This window comes from Oncorhynchus gorbuscha, linkage group LG01, assembly GCF_021184085.1.
Source record: "Oncorhynchus gorbuscha isolate QuinsamMale2020 ecotype Even-year linkage group LG01, OgorEven_v1.0, whole genome shotgun sequence".
Lineage (NCBI taxonomy): Eukaryota > Metazoa > Chordata > Actinopteri > Salmoniformes > Salmonidae > Oncorhynchus > Oncorhynchus gorbuscha.
The window spans coordinates 111490334-111511052 of NC_060173.1; the positions used below are offsets into that span (position 1 = coordinate 111490334).

The 20719-nt window shown below is 44.7% G+C and overlaps 1 protein-coding gene across 1 annotated transcript; it reads right to left on the minus strand.

Annotated features, from left to right (window-relative positions):
- Window positions 1–5639: 5639 nt before the first annotated feature.
- On the minus strand, window positions 5640–20169 carry LOC123991425 (trace amine-associated receptor 13c-like). Its single transcript, XM_046293054.1, has 3 exons — window positions 20159–20169; window positions 8441–8471; window positions 5640–8145 (listed from the first exon to the last, which is right to left on the minus strand). The coding sequence occupies exons 1-3, from the start codon at window positions 20167–20169 to the stop codon at window positions 7360–7362; spliced, it is 828 nt and encodes a 275-aa protein (XP_046149010.1). The 3' UTR covers window positions 5640–7359.
- Between the last annotated feature and the right edge of the window lie 550 nt (window positions 20170–20719).

Sequence of the window (20719 nt, forward strand, 5' to 3'; positions counted from 1 at the left end):
CCGCTCAGCCCAGTCAAAACTGTTCGCTGCTCTGGCCCCCCAATGGTGGAACAAACTCCCTCACGACGCCAGGACAGCGGAGTCAATCACCACCTTCCGGAGACACCTGAAACCCCACCTCTTTAAGGAATACCTAGGATAGGATAAGTAATCCCTCTCACCCCCCCTTTAAGATTTAGATGCACTATTGTAAAGTGACTGTTCCACTGGATGTCATAAGGTGAATGCACCAATTTGTAAGTCGCTCTGGATAAGAGCGTCTGCTAAATGACTTAAATGTAAATGTAAATGCATTGAAGATCCCCAAGAACACAGTGGCCTCCATCATTCTGCAGCATTGAAGATCCCCAAGAACACAGTGGCCTCCATCCTTCTGCAGCATTGAAGATCCCCAAGAACACAGTGGCCTCATCATTCTTGAATGGAAAAAGTTTGGAACCACCGCCGCCCAGTCAAACTGAGCAATTGGGGGAGAAAGGTCTTGGTTAGGGAGGTGACCAAGAACCCGATGGTCACACAGACGGAGCTCCAGAGTTCCTCTCTGGTCTGATGAAAGGATTGAACTCTTTGGCCTGAATGGTGGTGGCAGCATCATGCTGTGGAGATGTTTTTCAGTGGCAGAGACTGGAAAATGAGTCAGGATCGAGTGAAAGATGAAGAATGCGAAGTACAGAGAGGTCCTTGATGAAAACCGACTCCAGAGTGCTCAGGACCTCAGACTGAAAGTTCACCTTCCAACAGGACAACGACCCCGAGCACACAGCCAAGACAACAAAGGAGTGGCATCGGGACAAGTCTCTGAATGTCCTTGAGTGGCTCAGCCAGAGCTCGGACTTGAACCTGATCAAACATTTCTGGAGAGACCTGAAAATAGCTGTGCAGAGACGCTCCCCATCCGACCTGACAGGGCTTGCAGAGAAGAATGGGAGAATCTCCCCAAATACAGGTGTGCCAAGCTTGTAGCATCATACCTAAGAAGACTTGAGTCTAATTGCTGCCAAAGGTGCTTAAAGGTGCTTAAAGGTACTAAGTAAAGAGTCTAAATACTTGTGTAAATGTGATATTTACGTTTTTGGTTTTTAGTAAACTTGCAAAAATATCTAAACCTGTTTTTGCTTCGTCATTATGTGGTATTTTGTGTAGATTAATGAGGGGAAACAACTATTTAGTCCATTTTAGAATAAGGCTGTAACATATTTTTGTTGTTGTTGAAGGTGTCTGAATACTTTCCATTACTGCTTTCGTACTGATTTTCACTATCAACATATATCGATTTCAAGCACACTTTTGCGCTTATAATGATGTTTAGGCTACTGTTTTCATCATTTGGCCATGCATTTTGCTGGCCCTGCTGACCATGCGTTTTGCTGGCCCTGCGTTTTGCTGGCCCTGCGTTTTGCTGGCCCTGCGTTTTGCTGGCCCTGCGTTTTGTTGACCATGCGTTTTGCTGACCATGCGTTTTGCTTGCCCTGCGTTTTGCTGGCCCTGCGTTTTGCTGGCCCTGCGTTTTGCTGACCATGCGTTTTGCTGGCCCTGCGTTTTGCTGGCCCTGCGTTTTGCTGGCAATGCGTTTTGCTGACCCAGCTGCATGTTCAGCTTTATAACATAAGGCATTACTAGGTACTGTTCATGGCTCACTCATGAATATATGGTTTATATGGCCATCCACTTTATATTAACATTAAATGATATTCTAAATACTTGATGTACAGTATAATATCCTCTAGATACCTTGTCAGAGGATGCAAAAAAAGATCTTGAGAAACCTTCAGTAAACCCACCTGACCCACATGGAGGGAGTGTTTGACCACCTCTGGAGCCATGGATTGAAACTATAACCCCTAAAGTGTCACCTGTTCTAGAGGCAGGTCACTTACCTTGGGCATGTGGTGGGTGCCCAGGGGTTCACACCAGACCCTGGAAAGGTCAAAGCAGAACATTCATGGATACGCTTAACACAGTGAGTCAGTTCAAATCATTCTGGTGCATTGTGGGGTATTATAGGTGACTTATCACATGTTCTACATGATTGCCTTACCTCTCAATAATCTATTGGAGGACCAGGGGTCCACCTCATGGAGAACCAGTGTCCCAATACAGTGGTCTTTAGCCCTTCATTTGTGTTCCGGGTCAATTTGAAGGGATTGAACTGGAACATAAGGGAAGGGCTAAAATAGTGACATCCGTGATGTTCTGGGTCAGTTTAACCCAGCAAGTTGACCTTGACCTTGGTCTATGTAATTATTGAACGCTTTTGTCCTTGAAACAAGCTGCTTCATGCACAAGAATGGTGCAACCATGCTGATCACATTGATATCATGATGTCCCTATGATGCTCAGACACTGAGGAATAGTGATCTGAAGTCAATTTGACCTTGAACTTTGTGCTAGTAACAAGTTGTATTCTGTGCAGTAAAGATCCATGCTGAACACAAGGATATATGTATGTTTTCCCTGTGATATTCAGAGGCCGAAGGACATTGATCTGACATTTGGCCATAAAAAATAAAATAATTGATTGATTTACGACTTTGGACGACTTCAAAAAGAAAGGAGGACCAAGGCACTCTTCATATAATTCATTAAAATGCCTTTAGTATTGGCATTTTCAATGGAAACAAAGTTTTAAAACTCTGCCGCTTTTCGGCTTCACAGCCTTCGTCAGGGTGTACAAAGAAATGTCCTGTTTTAAGCAGCTTTTTCCAATCAGCCCTGATTTGAAGAGAGAGTGGTTACAGCATTCACCTAGTAAGCAATACTATACACAATAAAAAGTGAAATACTGTAGATATGTTATCAAAAATGCAACTCCAAGCTAGAAGCATCAGAACCCCCTAGAAATGAAGTTCCAACCTTTTTCACAGCACCCTAAAACACAGCAAACATGGACAACAACAGTCTGAACATAGCTGAGGGCAATAGACATTACAATACAATAACATAGCTGTTTCCACCAGATATTTTTGCTCTATTTGGAACAGTCTTCGTGCTTTAAGTGGTCCGGTTCCGCCCAGGGAGCTTTTGATCTCCTCAAGAAGCGTTTTACATCCGCTCCTATCCTTGTTACTCCTGACGTCACTAAACAATTCATTGTCGAGGTTGACGCTTCAGAGGTGGGCGTGGGAGCCATTCTGTCCCAGCGCTTCCATTCTGACGATAAGGTCCATCCTTGCGCGTATTTTTCTCATCGCCTGTCGCCATCGGAACGCAACTATGATGTGGGTAACCGCGAACTGCTCGCCATCCGCTTAGCCCTAGGCGAATGGCGACAGTGGTTGGAGGGGGCGACCGTTCCTTTTGTCGTTTGGACTGACCATAAGAACCTTGAGTACATCCGTTCTGCTAAACGACTCATTTTGTAGTCCGCTAAACGGCTCATTTTATTCCCCTCGCTAAGCTTCCTTCCGCTAAGGAGACGGCACAAATCATCATTGAGAATGTGTTCAGAATTCATGGCCTCCCGTTAGACGCCGTTTCGGACAGAGGTCCGCAATTCACGTCACAGTTTTGGAGGGAGTTCTGTCGTTTGATTGGTGCTTCCGTCAGTCTCTCTTCCGGTTTTCATCCCCAGTCTAACGGTCAAGCAGAACGGGCCAATCAGACAATTGGTCGCATATTACGCAGTCTTTCTTTTAGAAACCCTGCGTCTTGGGCAGAACAGCTCCCCTGGGCAGAATACGCTCACAACTCGCTTCCTTCGTCTGCTACCGGGCTATCTCCTTTTCAGAGTAGTCTTGGGTACCAGCCTCCTCTGTTCTCGTCCCAGCTCGCCGAGTCCAGCGTTCCCTCCGCTCAGGCTTTTGTCCAACGTTGTGAGCGCACCTGGAGGAGGGTCAGGTCTGCACTTTGCCGTTACAGGGCGCAGACTGTGAGAGCCGCCAATAAACGTAGGATTAAGAGTCCTAGGTATTGTCGCGGTCAGAGTGTGGCTTTCCACTCGTAATCTTCCCCTTACGACAGCTTCTCGCAAGTTGACTCCGCGGTTTATTGGTCCGTTCCGTGTTTCTCAGGTCGTCAATCCTGTCGCAGTGCGACTGCTTCTTCCGCGACATCTTCGTCGCGTCCACCCAGTCTTCCATGTCTCCTGTGTCAAGCCTTTTCTTCGCGCCCCCGTTCGTCTCCCCCCCCCGTTCTTGTCGAGGGCGCACCTATTTACAAGGTACGGAAGATCATGGACATGCGTTCTCGGGGACGTGGTCACCAGTACTTAGTGGATTGGGAGGGTTACGGTCCTGAGGAGAGGAGTTGGGTTCCATCTCGGGACGTGCTGGACCGTTCGTTGATTGATGATTTCCTCCGTTGCCGCCAGGGTTCCTCCTCGAGTGCGCCAGGAGGCGCTCGGTGAGTGGGGGGGTACTGTCATGTTGTCATTGATTGTCATGTCTTGTCCCTGTGCTTCCCCTTCTATTCGTTTCCCCCTGCTGGTCTTATTAGGTTCTTTCCCTCTTTCTATCCCTCTCTCCCCCTCCCTCTCTATCGTTCCGTTCCTGCTCCCAGCTGTTCCTCATTCTCCTAACTACATTTACTCTTTCTCACCTGTTCCCTATTTTCCCTCTGATTAAGTCCCTATTTCTCTCTCTGTTTTCGCTTCTGTCCTTGTCGGATCATTGTTTGCTGTTCTGTTTCCTCGTTCCGTCCTGTCGTGTTTTTGCCTTCTTCAGATGCTGCGTGTGAGCAGGTGTCTAGTTCAGCTACGGCCTGCGCCTTCCCGAAGCGACCCGCAGTCTGTGGTCGCATCTCCAGTTGTTCCCCTCTACTGACTAGAGGGTTTCAGTTTTCCTGTTTTGACTTGGAATAAACTCTGTTTCTGTAAAGTCGCTTTTGGGTCCTCATTCACCTGCATTACATGATCAGATGTGCAGGTAGAGATACTGGTGTGCAAAAGAGCAGAAAAGTAAATAAATAAAAACAGTATGGGGATGAGGTAGGTAAATTGGGTGGGCTATTTACCGATGGACTATGTACTATGATATAAGCATGATATATGATATAAGCAAGTCAGTGATATCAGCTATGGTTTTTAAAAGGTAAATCAAATCAAATCAAATGTATTTATATAGCCCTTCGTACATCAGCTGATAACTCAAAGTGCTGTACAGAAACCCAGCCTAAAACCCCAAACAGCAAGCAATGCAGGTGTAGAAGCACTGGGGCTGAAATAACCTTTTTTGCTGCCAGATGAGGCTCCTCTGATAGCCAGGTGTAGCGATGGTAAGGATTCACTCCATGGTGCTGGAAGGAAAGCTCCGCTGTCTGGACAGCTTTATGTAGGCCCCAACGGTTTGTGGGCATCGTTTGTCAACGTTATAGTGCAATTAATGTATTGTTTAGTGTTGTGTAGTGGCTTCGCTGGCATGCATCTCAAAAAATGTGTTAAGTTTGCCCCACCAAGATGTACACGTTAAAATCCCGAATGCATTAAGTACACCCTTTTAGTGTTTGTTGTCCAAAGCTACCTGGCTAAAATGCTTGCTTGCTAGCTGAACTTTATTTCATAGGAAACGATAAGCCAGCTAGTTAACATCTAATTCTAAATCTAGCTACATTACATATTGAACTTCCATCCTCTCAGGCAAGGGGCACAGTGTATTAATTTATGGTTTGATCAAAATCACTGTTATAATCATTGGCTAGTACGGATAATTAAGTCTCCTTCCATGGCTAATTTAGCAAAAGGCCAATTTTTTACTAGCTAGTGTCCACTTTAATAATTCTTGCTGCTTCAAGTTCAGTAGCCATACCTCTCCTCTCCCTGTTGGGCATGTGAGATCAGGTGTGCGTGTGGTCTCAATTAAAAAGAGTAGGCTATATCCTATGCATGTGCAGAGATGTACGGGACAGTTGTCTATCCAAAGAAATGTATTTTCTAAGTATGTCTAAGCTATAGTTTACTACATTGCCTAGAAATAAATATTCACCATCCATATTTGTCTCCTCTGAAAATTGTCCTGCTCCTAGAAGTAGGACAATTTTAGTAGGCTATATGCAAAACATACTGTAGTGCAAGAGAAAGTGCAAGTGTCCTCTCTCTCCTACTCTGCTCTCTTCAAACTACATCTAGCCCATTGGCTGATATAGCCCACTAACACAGATGGCCTAGTATAATGCACCAGATGAAAATCTATTTCTAAGGGTATTTCTGCACATTTTGAGATTTCCTATAGGGCACACAATTTCTTGCACCATGGCTTGTAAGCGAGCTGCTTCAAGTATGTTTAAAACCTCTAAAAGGCTAAGCATTTGGGGGTTAATAAACTAACATATGCATTTTTTTTAACGTACGACCATGGATCATTTAGCTATTTGATTTTGAATTTTAGGACCCTTTTAGGTATCCAGAATCTGTCGGATGCCGGTCTAGAGGCACGAAAAATAATGTCTGTCAGAGGACACTGATCCAAAACCTCTCTTCAAAGTTACAAGAGGTCAAATCTGGAAGCGAAACAGCAGAAACTCCCCCAGCTAAAAGAATGGCTACATTTCCAGCAGAGTGGAGGAAACAAAACAACATCATTGGGCAAGCCAACAATAAAATGGGGCAATTTTTTTGTTTGTGCACATTAAATGGCAACATAAATAAATAATTGGCATGTGTTGGTCACTGTAGAAGTAGCGCTAATGCTCTGTTTTTGCATACATTTAATGTTAGCTAGCCTGTAGCTATGTTACTACAGGCTAGCTAACATTAGCTATGTTACCAGTCTAGCAACACAACTTTTGTCTGAACTAGTTTGCATGGTGGAATGTATTTATTATGAATTTATTTCTTAAAAGCAACATTTTCAATTTAGATGTGTCTTCCTTTCCTTGCTGTGTTGGCAACCGGTTTATAAAAACAATAAGGCACCTTAGGGGTTAGTGGTATATGGCCAATATACCACGGCTAAGGGCTGTATCCAGGCACTCCAGGCACAAAAACAACTCTTAGCCGTGGTCTATAGGGCATATACGACACCCTTTACTACACTTGTTGAAGGCATTGTGTCCCAATGCAGTAACTAGAGGACAATGATAAACAACATATGACACCTCCAAATGTAATTTTAGAATACTTGCATACTATGTATCATTAAATAACATGGAACAACCACAGATTTTGGTATTGGAATTTTTAACCCAAAATGACTACAATGTCTTTTGTAAAAACAAGCTTGTGCCTTCTAATGCCTTCTCCAAGTCATTCCAATCCAGCAAAATCATTCTGTATCAAAACCACATGTATCTATAATGACAATACTGAGATACTGAAAGTAATGTCAGTGTATTGTTACATGAAAGAAGCAATTAGAGCAATTGTTTAACACAACTATATCCAACCAATGCTTGTAGATAAAAAAACAATATATATAAATATAGGAACTAAGAACGCCTTAACTTCAGAGTTAAAATATGTTTAGCTGTCACTTTGAACCAAGGATAAAAGAAAGCATAAATGATTGGATTAATTAAGGAATTAACAAGTGGCAGAAAGCTGATGATAAATGATAAATTGTCACTTGGAAAAGAAAACATATTTGTGAACAAAAATGGAATCCAACAAATGAAATAGTTGAAAACAACAATAGAAAGAGTTTTTGCTGCTTTTCTCTCAGACTTATTTGCCTGTACAGTTTTACCACCAGACACACAGGCAGCCTCTTTTGAAAACATCTTTCTGGACTGTGATCTGGCCACCACAAAGATTTTCATATAAAGTGATAGAATAATAGAACACGGGACAACCATTGAAAATAAAAGGTCAATGATATTAACCCAGGTTACTCCTTCAACAATAAAACATTCATTCAAACACCTACTGGGTACCTGTACATTTACAAAGTGTTCTACAATAGCAACATCGTATATGATACAACACCACCAGGTAATGGATATACAACACATCATTCTTGCTATTGTTATTTTAGAGTGGTACAATAAGGGATCACACACAGCAACATAGCGGTCAATAGATATCAAGACCAAATTGCCCAGAGATAAAGAAGTACATAAACAAGCAATGTAGAAATAAAACACACAGAAATATTCCCCAAAACCCCAGCATGGTTCCATTACTGCTACTGTTGTTATTGGTATCACAATCAGTCCCACCAGGAGATCTGACGCAGCCAGAGAGAGGATGAGCAGGTTGGTTAGAGTGTGAAGCTGCTTGAAATGAGAGATGGAGATTATCACCAGTAGGTTCAAAAATACTGTAACTGCTGAAATCAATGACAAGAAGAGGTACAGTGTTATGTAGATAGATGTCGATAGCAAAGCCTTTCTGCAAGAAGAGTTTCTGTCTTTAAGACAGTATTGAACATCTTCATGTTTCTCCATTTGTATTAAAAAGTAAAAATGCTGCCTGAGGTCCTGCTGCTCCTGCTTGGTCCTGTGTGTGACCCTGTCAGGTCCGTCTTCTGACAAACTCTGAGCTCTGCCTGTCTATTTATCCCTAAGTTACTGACAGAAACTCCACCCTCTCCGGAGTCTCTCTGCATGCAAACACACACTTGAGCACACAAATGAACAAATGGTTAGATAAACAAATAATTGATGATGTAATGTTTAACAGGATTGGATGTTCCTCTGCCCACCTAGCCTGTCCTTCAGTCTTAATGGTAGTTAGAGATGAGAGCAAAGGTACATTTTCTCAACTGATCATTTTAATGGAAAAATATATGGGGGGAAAACTGGGAATATATAGCATTGTTTTGGTCATTCAAAGGCTATTTTACATGGGAAACAGGATAACTGTGCAGACTAACAGTTTTGAGTGATTAGTGCTTAGTTTGGACCATAATCCACAACCTCAGGAGACATGACCACATGTCAGCTGGCCAGTGTGTAGGAAAGTTGACAGTAGGGAAGTTGAAGTTGACATTTTGCAGCCCTACAAAATTGATCTGTTGTAATGGCCAGTTATATTATCTGATTAATGTGGTATTTAGTTTCCTGACACAGGAACAAACCAGTTGATCCGAATATCAAATCAAATCAAATTTTATTTGTCACATACACATGGTTAGCAGATGTTAAATGCGAGTGTAGCGAAATGCTTGTGCTTCTAGTTCCAACAATGCAGTGATCACCAACAAGTAATCTAACTAACAATTCCAAACTACTGTCTTATACACAGTGTAAGGGGATAAGGAACATGTACATAAGGATATATGAATGAGTGATGGTACAGAGCAGCATACAGTAGATGGTATCGAGTACAGTATATACATATGAGATGAGTGTGTAGACAAAGTAAACAAAGTGGCATAGTTAAAGTGGCTAGTGATACATGTGTTACATAAGGATGCAGTCGATGATGTAGAGTACAGTATATACATATGCATATGAGATGAATAATGTAGGGTAAGTAACATTATATAAGGTAGCATTGTTTAAAGTGGCTAGTGATATATTTACATCATTTCCCATCAATTCCCATTATTAAAATGGCTGGAGTTGGGTCAGTGTCAATGACAGTGTGTTGGCAGCAGCCACTCAATGTTAGTGGTGGCTGTTTAACAGTCTGATGGCCTTGAGATAGAAGCTGTTTTTCAGTCTCTCGGTCCCGGCTTTGATGCACCTGTACTGACCTCGCCTTCTGGATGATAGCGGGGTGAACAGGCAGTGGTTCGGGTGGTTGATGTCCTTGATGATCTTTATGGCCTTCCTGTAACAACGGGTGGTGTAGGTGTCCTGGAGGGCAGGTAGTTTGCCCCCGGTGATGCGTTGTGCAGTCCTCACTACCCTCTGGAGAGCCTTACGGTTGAGGGCGGAGCAGTTGCCGTACCAGGCGGTGATACAGCCCGCCAGGATGCTCTCGATTGTGCATCTGTAGAAGTTTGTGAGTGCTTTTGGTGACAAGCCGAATTTCTTCAGCCTCCTGAGGTTGAATAGGCGCTGCTGCGCCTTCTTCACGACGCTGTCAGTGTGAGTGGACCAATTCAGTTTGTCTGTGATGTGTATGCCGAGGAACTTAAAACTAGCTACCCTCTCCACTACTGTTCCATCGATGTGGATAGGGGGTGTTCCCTCTGCTGTTTCCTGAAGTCCACAATCATCTCCTTAGTTTTGTTGACGTTGAGTGTGAGGTTATTTTCCTGACACCACACTCCGAGGGCCCTCACCTCCTCCCTGTAGGCCGTCTCGTCGTTGTTGGTAATCAAGCCTACCACTGTTGTGTCGTCCGCAAACTTGATGATTGAGTTGGAGGCGTGCGTGGCCACGCAGTCGTGGGTGAACAGGGAGTACAGGAGAGGGCTCAGAACGCACCCTTGTGGGGCCCCGTGTTGAGGATCAGCGGGGAGGAGATGTTGTTGCCTACCCTCACCACCTGGGGGCGGCCCGTCAGGAAGTCCAGTACCCAGTTGCACAGGGCGGGGTCGAGACCCAGGGTCTCGAGCTTGATGACGAGCTTGGAGGGTACTATGGTGTTGAATGCCGAGCTGTAGTCGATGAACAGCATTCTCACATAGGTATTCCTCTTGTCCAGGTGGGTTAGGGCAGTGTGCAGTGTGGTTGAGATTGCATCGTCTGTGGACCTATTTGGGCGGTAAGAAAATTGGAGTGGGTCTAGGGTGTCAGGTTGCTACGGGGCGGTAGTCGTTTAGCTCAGTTACCTTAGCTTTCTTGGGAACAGGAACAATGGTGGCCCTCTTGAAGCATGTGGGAACAGCAGACTGGTATAGGGATTGATTGAATATGTCCGTAAACACACCGGCCAGCTGGTCTGCGCATGCTCTGAGGGCGCGGCTGGGGATGCCGTCTGGGCCTGCAGCCTTGCGAGGGTTAACACGTTTAAATGTCTTACTCACCTCGGCTGCAGTGAAAGAGAGACCGAATGTTTCCGTTGCAGGCCGTGTCAGTGGCACTGTATTGTCCTCAAAGCGGGCAAAAAAGTTATTTAGTCTGCCTGGGAGCAAGACATCCTGGTCCGTGACTGGGCTGGATTTCATCTTGTAGTCCGTGATTGACTGTAGACCCTGCCACATGCCTCTTGTGTCTGAGCCATTGAATTGAGATTCCACTTTGTCTCTGTACTGACGCTTAGCTTGTTTAATAGCCTTGCGGATGGAATAGCTGCACTGTTTGTATTCAGTCATGTTGCCAGACACCTTGCCCTGATTAAAAGCAGTGGTTCGCGCTTTCAGTTTCACGCGAATGCTGCCATCAATCCACGGTTTCTGGTTAGGGAATGTTTTTATCGTTGCTATGGGAACGACATCTTCGACGCACGTTCTAATGAACTCGCACACCGAATCAGCGTATTCGTCAATATTTCCATCTGACGCAATACGAAACATGTCCCAGTCCACGTGATGGAAGCAGTCTTGGAGTGTGGAGTCAGCTTGGTCTGACCAGCGTTGGACAGACCTCAGCGTGGGAGCCTCTTGTTTTAATTTCTGCCTGTAGGCAGGGATCAGCAAAATGGAGTCGTGGTCAGCTTTTCCGAAAGGGGGGCGGGGCAGGGCCTTATATGCGTCGCGGAAGTTAGAGTAACAATGATCCAAGGTTTTACCACCCCTGGTTGCGCAATCGATATGCTGATAAAATTTAGGGAGTCTTGTTTTCAGATTGGCTTTGTTAAAATCCCCAGCTACAATGAATGCAGCCTCCGGATAAATGGTTTCCAGTTTGCAAAGAGTTAAAGAAAGATCGTTCAGAGCCATCGATGTGTCTGCTTGGGGGGGAATATATACGGCTGTGATTATAATCGAAGAGAATTCTCTTGGAAGATAATGCGGTCTACATTTGATTGTGAGGAATTCTAAATCAGGTGAACAGAAGGATTTGAGTTCCTGTATGTTTCCATCATCACACCATGTCCCGTTAGTCATGAGGCATACGCCCCCGCCACTCTTCTTACCAGAGAGATGTTTGTTTCTGTCGGCGCGATGCGTAGAGAAACCCGTTGGCTGCACCGCCCTGGATAGCGTCTTCCCAGTAAGCCATGTTTCCGTAAAGCAGAGAACGTTGCAGTCTCTGATGTCCCTCTGGAATTGCCACCCTTGCTCGGATTTCATCAACCTTGTTGTCGAGAGACTGGACATTGGCAAGAAGAATGCTGGGAAGTGGTGCGCGATGTGCCCTTTTTCGGAGTCTGACCAGAAGACCGCCGCGTTTCCCTCTTTTTCGGTGTCGTTTCCTTGGGTCGCTGCATGCGATCCATTCCGTTGTCCTGTTTGTAAGGCAGAACACAGGATCCGCTTCGCGGAAAACATATTCTTGGTCGTACTGATGGTGAGTTGACGCTGATCTTATATTCAGTAGTTCTTCTCGACTGTATGTAATGAAACCTAAGATGACCTGGGGTACTAATGTAAGAAATAACACGTAAAAAAAAACAAAAAACTGCATAGTTTCCTAGGAACGCGAAGCGAGGCGGCCATCTGGTGTCTGTCTAGACAGAAAAAGACTTTGAAGTCAGATTTTGCAGTAAAATAAATTACATAGTTACTGTGTTTTGCCTTTGTAGAGCAGTATGGGGTATGCACTAGAGCACATGCAGTCAAAATGAATAGTGGCGTTCTATATGAACATTCTATAGACGTTTAGAAATGTCCATCTGAATTAAATTATGAATAGTACTTCTTCAAGTTGAGGGAGACTGTCTCAGTTACATCATGGGAACAAATACTATTTGTCAGACATCAGAACAACCAAACTGTATTCTGACCCAATCGTCCCTTAATGTTGTTTTCCTTTTCTGGTGTGTTGTTCTCTGATTTAAACAAAAAGACTAAATGTATTTCCATTTCATTTAGTTGAATCAATCATCTCAAAAGCACTTATAAAATAACATTTCAAGAAAAAAATTACATCTTTTGGAATAATTCACGATTAGCCATTTAATGAAGATAGCCCTCAACAGCTTCAACGGTAGCCCCCAGACCCTGGGCACAAGGACCACCTATAATACAAAGTCTAAATACTGTACTGTAACAGTAAACAGTGTGATTGTGTGAATCAGGCTTCAGACAAACACGTTATAATAACATTTACAGGCTTTTACAGTTTTATCACCATTTATTAATCATTACTCCCACATTTGTTAAATGTTAGTAAGCTAGGTATTCTCACATTTATAAATACCTTTTAAATTATGTATTAAATGAGTCATTGGATTTTGTATATTTAAACCATTTACTAATCATTAGTACTAATCATATATTTTTGCAGTCCCTAATCTAAAGTGAGAGTCATTTATACTTTTGAAATGATTAGTAAATGTTTTGAGTGAGCAGGGTAATCTCACACAATAAGTTGGACATGCCATTGTCACTTCCGGGTTGGAGCGAGCGGTCGCATCCGCACTTCGGTCCGCAGGTAGTATAACTTTTCATTACATTTCATTACATTTCATTATAGTACAACGGTTTGATTTGTCTAATCTTAGCAATTTCTTCTTAGCTAGCTACATAGCCGTCTTTGTATCAAAGATAATTGCGTAATTATCGTATTTCGTCGTCCTAACGTAGTCTACACTGCTATCTGCCCAGCAGCTAGCCAGCTAGCAAACGTCCACCGTCTACCGAATAGCAGCACTGTAGAAACTATTACACTCAACTGAACGACTTGATTAGTGTAGTGTTAGCTAGCTACATAGTTGTCTTTGCTGTCTTCGTATCCAAGATAATTGTGTAGTTTAGAGTGTGTAGTCTTAGAGTGATTATCTTAATTTACCGAGGTTAGCTAGCCAGCTATTTGTGGTCCTTAACGTAGGAGACACTGCTAGCTAGCCAACAGCTAGCCAACGTCTACCGAATAGAACTTCCGCACTCAACAACCCGGTCGCATTCCGCTTCGCTCCACAGGTAGTATCACATTTTCATTTCATTACAGCACAACGGTTTGATTTGTTTGATCGTAGCTAGCTACATAGCTAGCTACATAGCCGTCTTTGTATCAAAGATAATTGTGTAGTCTAGAGCGATTTTCTAGGTTAGCTAGCCAGCTATTGTCGTTCTTTTAACGCAACGTAACGTAATCAACACTGCTAGCTAGCCAGCTAGCCCCCGAATAGCAGCACTGTAGAAACTATTACACTCAACGGAACGACTTGATTAGTGTAGTGTCAACAACGCAGCCACTGCCAGCTAGCCTACTTCAGCAGTACTGTATCATTTTAATCATTTTAGTCAATAAGATTCTTGCTACGTAAGCTTAACTTTCTGAACATTCGAGACGTGTAGTCCACTTGTCATTCCAATCTCCTTGCATTAGCGTAGCCTCTTCTGTAGCCTGTCAACTATGTGTCTGTCTATCCCTGTTCTCTCCTCTCTGCACAGACCATACAAACGCTCCACACCGCGTGGCCGCGGCCACCCTAATCTGGTGGTCCCAGCGCGCACGACCCACGTGGAGTTCCAGGTCTCCGGTAGCCTTTGGAACTGCCGATCTGCGGCCAACAAGGCAGAGTTCATCTCAGCCTATGCCTCCCTCCAGTCCCTCGACTTCTTGGCACTGACGGAAACATGGATCACCACAGATAACACTGCTACTCCTACTGCTCTCTCTTCGTCCGCCCATGTGTTCTCGCACACCCCGAGAGCTTTTGGTCAGCGGGGTGGTGGCACCGGGATCCTCATCTCTCCCAAGTGGTCATTCTCTCTTTCTCCCCTTACCCATCTGTCTATCGCCTCCTTTGAATTCCATGCTGTCACAGTTACCAGCCCTTTCAAGCTTAACATCCTTATCATTTATCGCCCTCCAGGTCCCCTCGGAGAGTTCATCAATGAGCTTGATGCCTTGATAAGCTCCTTTCCTGAGGACGGCTCACCTCTCACAGTTCTGGGCGACTTTAACCTCCCCACGTCTACCTTTGACTCATTCCTCTCTGCCTCCTTCTTTCCACTCCTCTCCTCTTTTGACCTCACCCTCTCACCTTCCCCCCCTACTCACAAGGCAGGCAATACGCTCGACCTCATCTTTACTAGATGCTGTTCTTCCACTAACCTCATTGCAACTCCCCTCCAAGTCTCCGACCACTACCTTGTATCCTTTCCCCTCTCATCCAACACTTCCCACACTGCCCCTACTCGGATGGTATCCCGCCGTCCCAACCTTCGCTCTCTCTCCCCCGCTACTCTCTCCTCTTCCATCCTATCATCTCTTCCCTCTGCTCAAACCTTCAACCTATCTCCTGATTCTGCCTCCTCAACCCTCCTCTCCTCCCTTTCTGCATCCTTTGACTCTCTATGTCCCCTATCCTCCAGGCCGGCTCGGTCCTCCCCTCCCGCTCCGTGGCTCGATGACTCATTGCGAGCTCACAGAACAGGGCTCCGGGCAGCTGAGCGGAAATGGAGGAAAACTCGCCTCCCTGCGGATCTGGCATCCTTTCACTCCCTCCTCTCTACATTTTCCTCCTCTGTCTCTGCTGCTAAAGCCACTTTCTACCACTCTAAATTCCAAGCATCTGCCTCTAACCCTAGGAAGCTCTTTGCCACCTTCTCCTCCCTCCTGAATCCCCCCCTCCTCCCTCTCTGCAGATGACTTCGTCAACCATTTTGAAAAGAAGGTCGACGACATCCGATCCTCGTTTGCTAAGTCAAACGACACCGCTGGTTCTGCTCACACTGCCCTACCCTGTGCTCTGACCTCTTTCTCCCCTCTCTCTCCAGATGAAATCTCGCGTCTTGTGACGGCCGGCCGTCCAACAACCTGCCCGCTTGACCCTATCCCCTCCTCTCTTCTCCAGACCATTTCCGGAGACCTTCTCCCTTACCTCACCTCGCTCAACAACTCATCCCTGACCGCTGGCTACGTCCCTTCCGTCTTCAAGAGAGCGAGAGTTGCACCCCTTCTGAAAAAACCTACACTCGATCCCTCCGATGTCAACAACTACAGACCAGAATCCCTTCTTTCTTTTCTCTCCAAAACTCTTGAACGTGCCGTCCTTGGCCAGCTCTCCCGCTATCTCTCTCAGAATGACCTTCTTGATCCAAATCAGTCAGGTTTCAAGACTAGTCATTCAACTGAGACTGCTCTTCTCTGTATCACGGAGGCGCTCCGCACTGCTAAAGCTAACTCTCTCTCCTCTGCTCTCATCCTTCTAGACCTATCGGCTGCCTTCGATACTGTGAACCATCAGATCCTCCTCTCCACCCTCTCAGAGTTGGGCATCTCCGGCGCGGCCCACTCTTGGATTGCGTCCTACCTGACAGGTCGCTCCTACCAGGTGGCGTGGCGAGAATCTGTCTCCTCACCACGCCCTCTCAGCACTGGTGTCCCCCAGGGCTCTGTTCTAGGCCCTCTCCTATTCTCGCTATACACCAAGTCACTTGGCTCTGTCATAACCTAACATGGTCTCTCCTATCATTGCTATACAGACGACACACAATTAATATTCTCCTTTCCCCCTTCTGATGACCAGGTGGCGAATCGTATCTCTGCATGTCTGGCAGACATATCAGTGTGGATGACGGATCACCACCTCAAGCTGAACCTCGGCAAGACGGAGCTGCTCTTCCTCCCGGGGAAGGACTGCCCGTTCCATGATCTCGCCATCACGGTTGACAACTCCATCGTGTCCTCCTCCCAGAGCGCTAAGAACCTTGGTGTGATCCTGGACAACACCCTGTCGTTCTCAACTAACATCAAGGCGGTGGCCCGTTCCTGTAGGTTCATGCTCTACAACATCCGCAGAGTACGACCCTGCCTCACACAGGAAGCGGCGCAGGTCCTAATCCAGGCACTTGTCATCTCCCGTCTGGATTACTGCAACTCGCTGTTGGCTGGGCTCCCTGCCTGTGCCATTAAACCCCTACAACTCACCCAGAACGCCGCAGCCCGTCTGGTGTTCAACCTTCCCAAGTTCTCTCACGTCACCCCGCTCCTTCGCTCTCTCCATTTGCTTCCAGTTGAAGCTCACATCCGCTACAAGACCATGGTGCTTGCCTACGGAGCTGTGAGGGGAACGGCACCTCAGTACCTCCAGGCTCTGATCAGGCCCTACACCCAAACAAGGGCACTGCGTTCATCCACCTCTGGCCTGCTCGCCTCCCTACCACTGAGGAAGTACAGTTCCCGCTCAGCCCAGTCAAAACTGTTCGCTGCTCTGGCCCCCCAATGGTGGAACAAACTCCCTCACGACGCCAGGACAGCGGAGTCAATCACCACCTTCCGGAGACACCTGAAACCCCACCTCTTTAAGGAATACCTAGGATAGGATAAAGTAATCCTTCTCACCCCCCCCCTTAAAATATTTAGATGCACTATTGTATATTGTAAAGTGGCTGTTCCACTGGATGTCATAAGGTGAATGCACCAATTTGTAAGTCGCTCTGGATAAGAGCGTCTGCTAAATGACTTAAATGTAAATGTAATTGGTAGACGATGAAGTTCTCAAAATGACCAGGAGCATATCAATGGTTAAAGAATAAGCACACAACAAAGGATGTTTAAGGAAATATATCTAACATTCATTTCACAAATACTGTTGTTTAAGAACTATTGCAAAGATGTGAGGAAGTGTTGTATTGTAAATATTTAGCTAAAGTTGTCAAACTCACAAACTAATTATAAAACAGGGAGATGTAGCCTACACACAAGAGCTGGTCAGACTCACAAACTAATTATAAAACAGGGAGCTGTAGCCTACACACAAGAGCTGGTCAGACTCACAAACTAATTATAAAACAGGGAGCTGTAGCCTACACACAAGAGCTGGTCAGACTGTACAGTTTTTATCTAGTGGACTTTATTCCTTCATTACTACTGATATGTGATTGAAATAGAGGTATTTTTAGGTAGAAATTATACACTGCTCAAAAAAATAAAGGGAGCACTAAAATAACACATCCTAGATCTGAATGAATGAAATATTCTTATTAAATACTTTTTTTCTTTAAATAGTTGAATGTGCTGACAACAAAATCACACAAAAATGATCAATGGAAATCAAATTTATCAATCCATGGAGGTCTGGATTTGGAGTCACACTCAAAATTAAAGTGGAAAACCACACTACAGGCTGATCCAACTTTGATGTAATGTCCTTAAAATAAGTCAAAATTAGGCTCAGTAGTGCGTGTGGCCTCCACGTGCCTGTATGACCTCCCTACAACACCTGGGCATGCTCCTGATGAGGTGGCGGATGGTCTCCTAAGGGATCTCCTCCCAGACCTGGACTAAAGCATCCGCCAACTTCTGGACCATGACTGACCCACTGCCAAACTGGTCATCCTGGAGAATGTTAAAGGCAGCAGAACGTTCTCCACAGCGTCTCCAGACTGTCACGTGTTCAGTGTGAACCTGCTTTTATCTATGAAGAGCACAGGGCGCCAGTGGCGAATTTGCCAATCTTGGTGTTCTCTGGCAAATGCCAAACATTCTGCACGGTGTTGGTCTGTAAGCACAACCCCTACCTGTGGACTTCGGGCCCTCATACCACCCTCATGGAGTCTGTTTCTGACCGTTTGAGCACACATGCACATTTGTGGCCTGCTGTAGGTAATTTTGCAGGGTTCTGGCAGTGCTCCTCCTGCTCCTCCTTGCACAAAGACGGAGGTAGCGGTCCTGCTGCTGGGTTGTTGCCCTCCTACGGCCTCCTCCACGTCTCCTGATGTACTGGCCTGTCTCCTGGAAGCGCCTCCATGCTCTGGACACAACGCTGACAGACACAGCAAACCTTCTTGCCACAGCTCGCATTGATGTATCATCCTGGATGAGCTGCACTACCTGAGCCACTTGTGTGGGTTGTAGACTCCGTCTCATGCTACCACTAGAGTGAAAGCACCGCCAGCATTCAAAAGTGACCAAAACATCAGCCAGGAAGCATAGGAACTGAGAAGTGGTCTGTGGTCCCCACCTGCAGAACCACTCCTTTATTGGGGGTGTCTTGCTAATTGCCTATAATTTCCACCTGATGTCTATTCCATTTGCACAACAGCATGTGAAATGTATTGTCAATCAGTGTTGCTTCCTAAGTGGACAGTATGATTTCACAGAAGTGTGATTGACTTGGAGTTACATTGTGTTGTTTAAGTGGTCCCTTTATTTTTTTGAGCAGTGTACATGTATATCCTAACCTTTAAATATTTCCTGTGCTACAGTCTTTTAAATCGCAGACTATTTTCAAACTTTGCTTTGTTTGGCTGCACTCTTACTGTGACTTTAAAAGGTACTAATCCTTTAACTGTAAATGTTCTGCAAGTTATACATTTAGATATTGGTTCCATTGCCCTGTAAGCAGTCTAGGAACTGCTCAAATGAGTGACTGCAATCCACACTTTGGTTTTGGTAGACCTGTCACTGCAAATGTGAATGTTAGCATTCTCATATGAAAAACGGTATTTTACTCAGAATAGAGTGTGTCTGAAGTTACACATCACACTATTACAACAGTGTGGCTGTTTTAGAATAAAATATTAAATACATTTATTTTAACATCCTCGGTGTTGTGTAATTATTGTTTTACCATCGATATGCTCTTGCTTGGGTTACGCACAATGCCGTCGGGGGTACGCCAAATAAAACTGTGATTCACATTTTTAAAACAGACCATGGGGCTATATATTTCCAATGGGGCTATATATTTGGGTGATGTGTGTGTGTGTGTGTGTGTGTGTGTGTGTGTGTGTGTGTGTGTGTGTGTGTGTGTGTGTGTGTGTGTGTGTGTGTGTGTGTGTGTGTGTGTGTGTGTGTGTGTGTGTGTGTGTGTTTTTTTAATATATTTTTTTTAATCGCCTAAGTAGCCTAGTTTCACTGCCAAAAATAAAAAATTCAACCATCTAATGTTCAGCGAAATAACAACACAATGTCAAATACAGGTAGCCTCAAATAATTAACATCCAATCACATTAACCGTTACTCTCTCACGTGAATTCCACTACTGGTCCATATGTAGCCAAACGTAGCTGCTACTCATTCCGTTAACTCGAAAATTGATAAATGGCAAAAAAAAAAAAAAAAAAAGGTTAGGCCGCGTCCAATCTCCGCTGTGGAGATGTGCAGCTCCTTCAGGGTTATCTTTGGTCTCTTTGTTGCCTCTCTGATTAATGCCCTCCTTGCCTGATCCGTGAATTTTGGTGGGCGGCCCTCTCTTGGTAGGTTTGCTGTGGTGCCATATTCTTTCATTTTTTTTTAAATAATAGATTTAAATGGTGCTCCGTGGGATGTTAAGTTTCTGATAAAAAAAATTATAACCCAACCCTGATCTGTTCTCCACAACTTTGTCCCTGACCTGATCTTCATGGTGCCGCTTCATTGGTGGTGACCCTTCCTTAGTGGTGTTGCAGACTCTGGGGCTTTTCAGAACAGGTGAAAATATACTGAGATCATGTGACACTTCAATAAAATCCACCTGTGTGCAATCTAACTAATTATGTGACTTCTGAAGGTAATTGATTGCACCATATCTTGTTGAGGGGCTTCATAGCAGAGGGGGTGAATATATGCACTCACCACTTTTCCATATTATGATTATTTTTTAATTCACTTCACCAATTTAGACTATTTTAATTACAGGTTGTAATGCAACAAAATAGGAAAAATGCCAAGGGGGATGAATACTTTTGCAAGGCACTATAAAACAGCTGTCAGCCAATTAGCATTCAGGGCTCGAAAACATCCAGTTTATAATCCACAGTAAACATATTATATTCTTATTTAGCTCAAGCGACAGTCCAAAATAACAGTACATTATTTACCATCATTTCTATTGGGCACAAAATAATCTGAACCACCACCAAAACAAACTGCAAATGCATCCAAAACGTTTGTAGTCACATGCTTGATTTAGTCA